Genomic DNA, 6,107 nt, shown 5'->3' with positions numbered 1-6,107 from the left:
TACCAAAATTCAATAAGCACCACCTTGCTCTACAACAGACTCATGAAATCGTCTAGATTGCTGCAGATTGGTCCACACACTAGAAAATAAATAAAGATTTCTTTCCATTCTTCATTGACCTTGAGCAATTATTTTAAATTCCTCCTACCTAAAACAAGTGGCCCTTCTGCTTCATCTAGACAAATGATATATTACATTATTAGGTCAATAGGAGGCTTCATCTAGACTTTTATTTTTTTTTCGATAATCTCAATAAATTTTATTGACTATCAACATATACAACAGATTCTCATAAAATCGTCTAAGGTTGCTGTAGATAGTTTTCATTTTCACCAATATTTTATTGTCAGATTGGTGCACACATTAGAAAATATATAAAGAGAATTCCACTGCAATAATGATTTTGTTTTCTTAAAAAAAATGAAATATTTCCCCTCCTGTTACCAAAAAAAATAAAAGCCCACTGGAAGCTTCCCTCCTTCATTGACTATGAACAATAATTTGAATTCCTCCTACCTTGAATAAAAGAAGCGACCCTCCATCTTCTTCATCTAGATAAATATAAATATAAATAATATATTGTATTATTAGGTCAATAGGAGGCTTTTGTTTGGCCCACCAGAGCCCATTATTTGTCATCGCCGTCATCACTCACTCCTGTATACGCGTTGACACACCAAAAGCCGCGACGGCGGGGGTGGCGGCAGCAGCAAGCAGCAGCGGAAGAAGAGGGTGAGGGAGATCGAGAATGGGTCTGGAGCCGGAGGAGCTGCAAGCGATGTCGGTGATGGACGTGGTGCGGGAGGCGGTGGCGATCGGGCACGGCGCGAGGCAGACCTTCGCGCTCATCACCCTCGCCCTGGTCCTCCCCCTTTCCATCGCCGTCCTCGCTCACAGCCTCTTCACCCACCCCATCCTCCTCCAGGTCCAGGAAAACGACGCCCCCGCCTCCCAGTGGCTCCTCCTCCTCCTCTACCAGTTCGCCTACCTCCTCTTCCTCTTCACCTTCTCCCTCCTCTGCACCGCTGCGGTAGTCTTCACCGTCGCCTCCATCTACGCCGCCAAGCCCGTTTCCTTCGCCTCCTCCCTCGCCGCCGTCCGCCCCATCTTTTCCCGCCTCTTCCGCACCTTCCTCTGGGTCGCCCTCCTTATGCTCCTTTACAACCTAGCCTACGCCATCGCGATCCTCCTCCACGGCCCGCTCTTCCTCCTCCTCTCCGCCGCCGTCGCCCTCGCCTTCCTCGCCGTCCACGTCTACATCTCCGCCCTCTGGCACCTCGCCAGCGTCGTCTCTGTCCTCGAGCCCCTCTGCGGCCTCGCCGCCATGGCTAAAAGCCGCGACCTCCTGCGCGGCCGCGGACGCATGGCTGCTACCCTCGTGGCGGGCTACCTCGGTGCTTGCGCCGTCATAGGCGCGTCCTTCCGAGCTTTAGTCGTCAAGGGAACCCACGAGGAGGGCAGCCTCGGCGTGACTAGCGTCCCTGCCAGAGTCCTGATCGGCTACGCTCTCGTGACGTTGCAAGTCGTGGTCAACTTCATCGGCCTGCTCGTGCAGAGCGTCTTCTACTACGTCTGCAAGAGCCACCACCACCAGCAAATCGACAAGAGGGCGCTGTACGACCACCTAGGCGGTTATCTCGGCGAGTACGTTCCTCTCAGAAGCTCCATTCAGATGGAAAACTTATGAAGGAAGATCGATCGTCTTAATTTGTTGCTCTTCTCTTAAACTTTAAAGATCCTTAATTAAGTGCGTAACAAGCAAGTAACTGTGAGTTGAAATGATTACACCCATTAATTAACTGTATTCTCGCATCTTCTCTAATAACCTGTTAATCTAAAAACAAACGATGAATGCCCGGTTTCATAGAGAGGTTGAAGCGAGGATCGGGCCAAATGGGAAAATTTTTTACGTGGCTGACAAATTAGCCGTGTGGAAGAAATTTGTAGAACTTTCATTTTCGTTGACTTTCCTTGAATTTTTTCCTTGTGGTTTCCGCATTGTGACTGTTGTCATTCAATAAATTGCAGCCATCGATAAGCCGAAGATATATATATATATATATATATATATTTGTTATCCTGCACGACGTCACAGCGCGCCGCATAGGATAACAACTGTTTTTTTCCTTTTTATTTATTTATTTATTTATTTATTTATGAATTAAAAAATAATTTAAAAAAATAAAAAATAAAATTTTTTTTTAAGAGTTTATTTATAGGGTTCAGGCTTTGGTTATAGTGTTAAAGTTATTTTTTTTTTAGATTTTACTTCTATGGTTTAGACTTCCCAATTAGGTTATAGTGTTTGGTTTTAAAAAAAAAATTAATTTAAGTATTTATTGAGTATTGTAATCTGTTGAGGGGATATATTAAGGTATTAAAAATTTATATAAGGAAATGTTAAATTTTTTAATTGATTTTTTAAATTTAAAATATTAAAAAAATAAAATTAAAAAAAACGAGCGATCTCCTGCGCGCGCGCAGTCGCGCACTGTGCGAGCGCGTAGGAGATCACTCCTATATATATATATATATATATATATATATATATATATATATATATATATATATATTATGATGGAGAATATATCGTTACATAGATATCAGTCGTTGGCACTGTAACGATGAAATATTAAATATCCTTCGTTATTAATAACAACAGAAATTAAATTATCCGTCGCTATATTTAATGACGGACAATTTAATTTCCGTCGTTACTAGTCAAATGGAGCGAATTTTCCGTTAAGATCTTAGCAACAAATTTTGCAATTATCTATCACTATTATATCAATTATCGATCACTATTAGCGACGGATATATCAATTATCTGTCTCTAATAGTGATCGATAATTGACAGTTTGAATTAGGCATCCAGTCAATGGAGGTCAGATCTTCTGGTCCAGGATCTTCTGGACCAAGGAAGGCCCTGCAAGCTCATTAGTGGGGTGAGTTAGACCCCTCCTGTTAAACAAGTGGGGGTACAATCCACCCCACCAATGAATGGGTAGGGGTCTAGGACTGGTTCAGGGATCCTGGACCAGAGGATCCCTGCCCCCTCTCTCCCCCCCCCCCCCTTCTCGGTCAATGGTACTAGAAATTTAATTAAGTGGTTATATTATATGGTTTTAAAGAGAACCCCAATGACTAGTACATATATGCCAAGTTTAGTGAGAGTAAGTTTGTTATACTTATTTTGTACATGGACGATATATTACTTGCAAGTAATAATAAAGGTATGTTGCATGAACCAAGTCATTTTTATTTGGTAGTTTTGAAATGAAAAATCTTAGTGAAGCATCTTTTGTTTTAGATATACAGATCCGTCGTGATCGATCCTTCAAGAGAGATTCTTGGACTTTCACAATAGGCCTGATGCGGCGATAAGGAAGAGCCTACCTGGCACGAGTCAATTGCCACAGTGTAAGTCAAAATTAAGGTGGTCAATACCAGGGCTTAAGCAAGGCTCGGCTGCACCCGAGCGGGAAACAGTTCATCGGCCGATCGGAGGGATCCTTGCCCGATCGGCCATTTGAGTAAACAAGTAAAGTTAACCCGGTCAGCACTAGAACAAGCTAAGTGGGTCACCCGTCTAGCTCGAAGAATGGCGTTGGTATTATACACATAATGAATCGATAAAATGATACAAGAGGAAAAGATGGAAAATTAATAAAGGAAAGAGAAAATCAAATACAACACTCTATCTATCATTAAATGAAAAGGAGATAAGACAATGATATCCTCTATCGGTAATCAATATCATTAAACAGGGAAAGATGGGGGGGGTCACCGGAAAAGGTATAAAAAGGACATGTCAGGTATGAAGAACGGCAAGAAAATTATGCATCCTTAGTACTCTCACTTTTTTCCTCTCCTACTTTTAACTTGAGCGTCGGAGGGCAAACGCCGGGACCCCTTCCATGGTTGTGGTTTTTGTTTTGCAGAAAGGAGCAAGGTCTTCATCCCGTCAGCGAAAATGCCACCTCCCCAGCTTTCCAGCTTGGCTCCTTCGGACAGGATCATTTTGGCATCGTCTGTGGGAACGTAACCTGCATCCAAATGAGAAGATGGAAGGCACTTGACGATTCACGACTGTAACACTGACGCAAGAGGAGCTCGATGCATTGATACAAGCCCGGGTTGTAAAGATAGTGGAACAACAACAAGAGCTGGCTGATCGGTAAGTGCAAGAACCTGCAGCCTTAATAGTGGGGTGGCAGGTTGAACAACACTCCACTCGAGAACTGAACAAGATGTCGATCGGCACCTATAGGGAAGCCCCTAATGCGCAGGCCCTGTTATGGGCTCCAGCAGAGAGCGACCGCGTGGATAAAGATCAGGGATCATCCTCTGATGAGGCACCCGTTCGAAACACAAAAGAAAGAAAACCCAGGGAGGTCGACTCGTCCGAACGGGTCAATCAACAGTTTTTAGAGGGGATTCTAAATGACCCTCTGCCGAAACACTACACCCCATTGACGATTGGGGAATATAATGGATGACTGACCCCGACGATCACCTGGTCAAGTTTGACAACGCGGTCACGTTGCACCAATACACAGACGGGGTAAAATATCGAGTCTTCCTTACCACGTTATCTGGATCGGCACGACGATGGTTCAAACATTTTCCAAGCGACTCAATCCACAACTTCAAAGACTTCCAAGCGGTCTTCCTGCATGACTTTGCTAGTAGTCATCGCCACCAAAAGACGAGTGTAAATCTATTCTCACTAAAGCAGGGTCGTGACAGGCCTTAAGGGCATATATCCAACGCTTCAATCAGGTGGCGATGAATTTCCCGGCAGTCTCCTCGGATGTATTGGTAAACGCTTTCACTCAGGGGCTTATTAAAGGAGAATTCTTTCGGTCATTCATTAGGAAGCCACCAAAGGACTTTGGCCATCTACAAAAAAGGGCCAATGAATACATCAATGTAGAAGAAGCCTAGGTGGCTAGGAAAAATGAGGCACCAGCCGAACCAGCGGCGACGTCTGAGCGGCGTCAACTGAGCAGCCATTACCCTCCTAAGGGCCCCGGTCAGGAGGAACTCAACCACAACACGAGCCTAGGGTGCATGTTGTGCAACACGTTGGGACTGGACGCCCAAAAGCCTCCAGGGGAAAAATATGGACATCGATGTTTTGCTCCTTCCATCAGTCGGTAACTCATAATACCTGGGATTGCTACCTGTCTAGTAGACCGGCCCCAAGAAGGCAGTATCATTAATCACCATCACCCGATCGGAGACATAGGCATCGATCGGTTGGGCGAAGGGAAGACAAAAGGACAACGGTCGAACCACGCCACAATCAATCTCAACGGAACAATCCAAGTCCTGTTCGGGAGCAGCCCGAGCGGAGACAACCCTCAGTTCTAGAGGAAGAAAATAGGAGCAACGTTGCTCAGGGTGAGATAGGAATGATCTCCGGGGGGCCGACCGGTGGTGATTCCAATCGGCCGAGAAAGTTGCACACTCGGCGACTTGAAATTCACGCGATCGGCTGTAGCAAGGTGAAGGCTAAGCGACCTAAGATCAGCTTCGGCCCGAAGGATTTGGAGAGGGTAGAGATCCCCCATGGCGACACCCTGATTATCTGAATGTTAATAGTTAATTATGTTATTCATCGTACCTTTGTTGACACAGGAAGCTCAGTGAACATCATATTCAAGAAAGCGTTCAATCAGCTGCAAATCAACCGAGGCGATCTACTGCCCATAATGACTCCACTCTATGGGTTCACCGGCAACGAAGTGTTGCCGATCGGCCAACTGCGCCTGGCCGTCTCGCTTGGGGAAGAGCCGCTGAAGAGGACACGGATGACCAATTTCATTGTGGTGGATGCGTCGTCAGCCTACAACATGATTCTGGGCCAACCGGCTCTGAATGAGTTCCGAGCGGTGGTATCCACTTTATGTCAGAAGATCAAGTTCCCGGTGGGCGACAATGTGGGCGAGGTCAGATACGATTAGTTGGCCTCCTGGCGTTGCTATCTCGAGATGGTCATAACAGAAGCACGAGTCACCCAGAGCACTATCATGGAGAAGCCTCTGCACTATCATGGAGCACTATCAATCGGACAATTGCATCTGCAATCTCTATATATTGTC

General features: G+C 45.3%; 1 protein-coding gene across 1 annotated transcript; it reads left to right on the top strand.

The window, feature by feature from the left end:
* The first annotated feature begins 582 nt into the window (after nucleotides 1-582).
* Nucleotides 583-1,886, top strand: LOC122045168. Its single transcript, XM_042605268.1, has one exon. The coding sequence runs from the start codon at nucleotides 749-751 to the stop codon at nucleotides 1,685-1,687; it is 939 nt and encodes a 312-aa protein (XP_042461202.1). The 5' UTR covers nucleotides 583-748; the 3' UTR covers nucleotides 1,688-1,886.
* Nucleotides 1,887-6,107: the final 4,221 nt, after the last annotated feature.

The sequence above is a fragment of the Zingiber officinale genome, chromosome 2B (assembly GCF_018446385.1).
Source record: "Zingiber officinale cultivar Zhangliang chromosome 2B, Zo_v1.1, whole genome shotgun sequence".
Classification (NCBI taxonomy): Eukaryota; Viridiplantae; Streptophyta; class Magnoliopsida; order Zingiberales; family Zingiberaceae; genus Zingiber; species Zingiber officinale.
The sequence above is the reverse complement of the archived record's forward strand: the minus strand, read 5'-3'. Positions and strand labels throughout refer to the sequence as shown.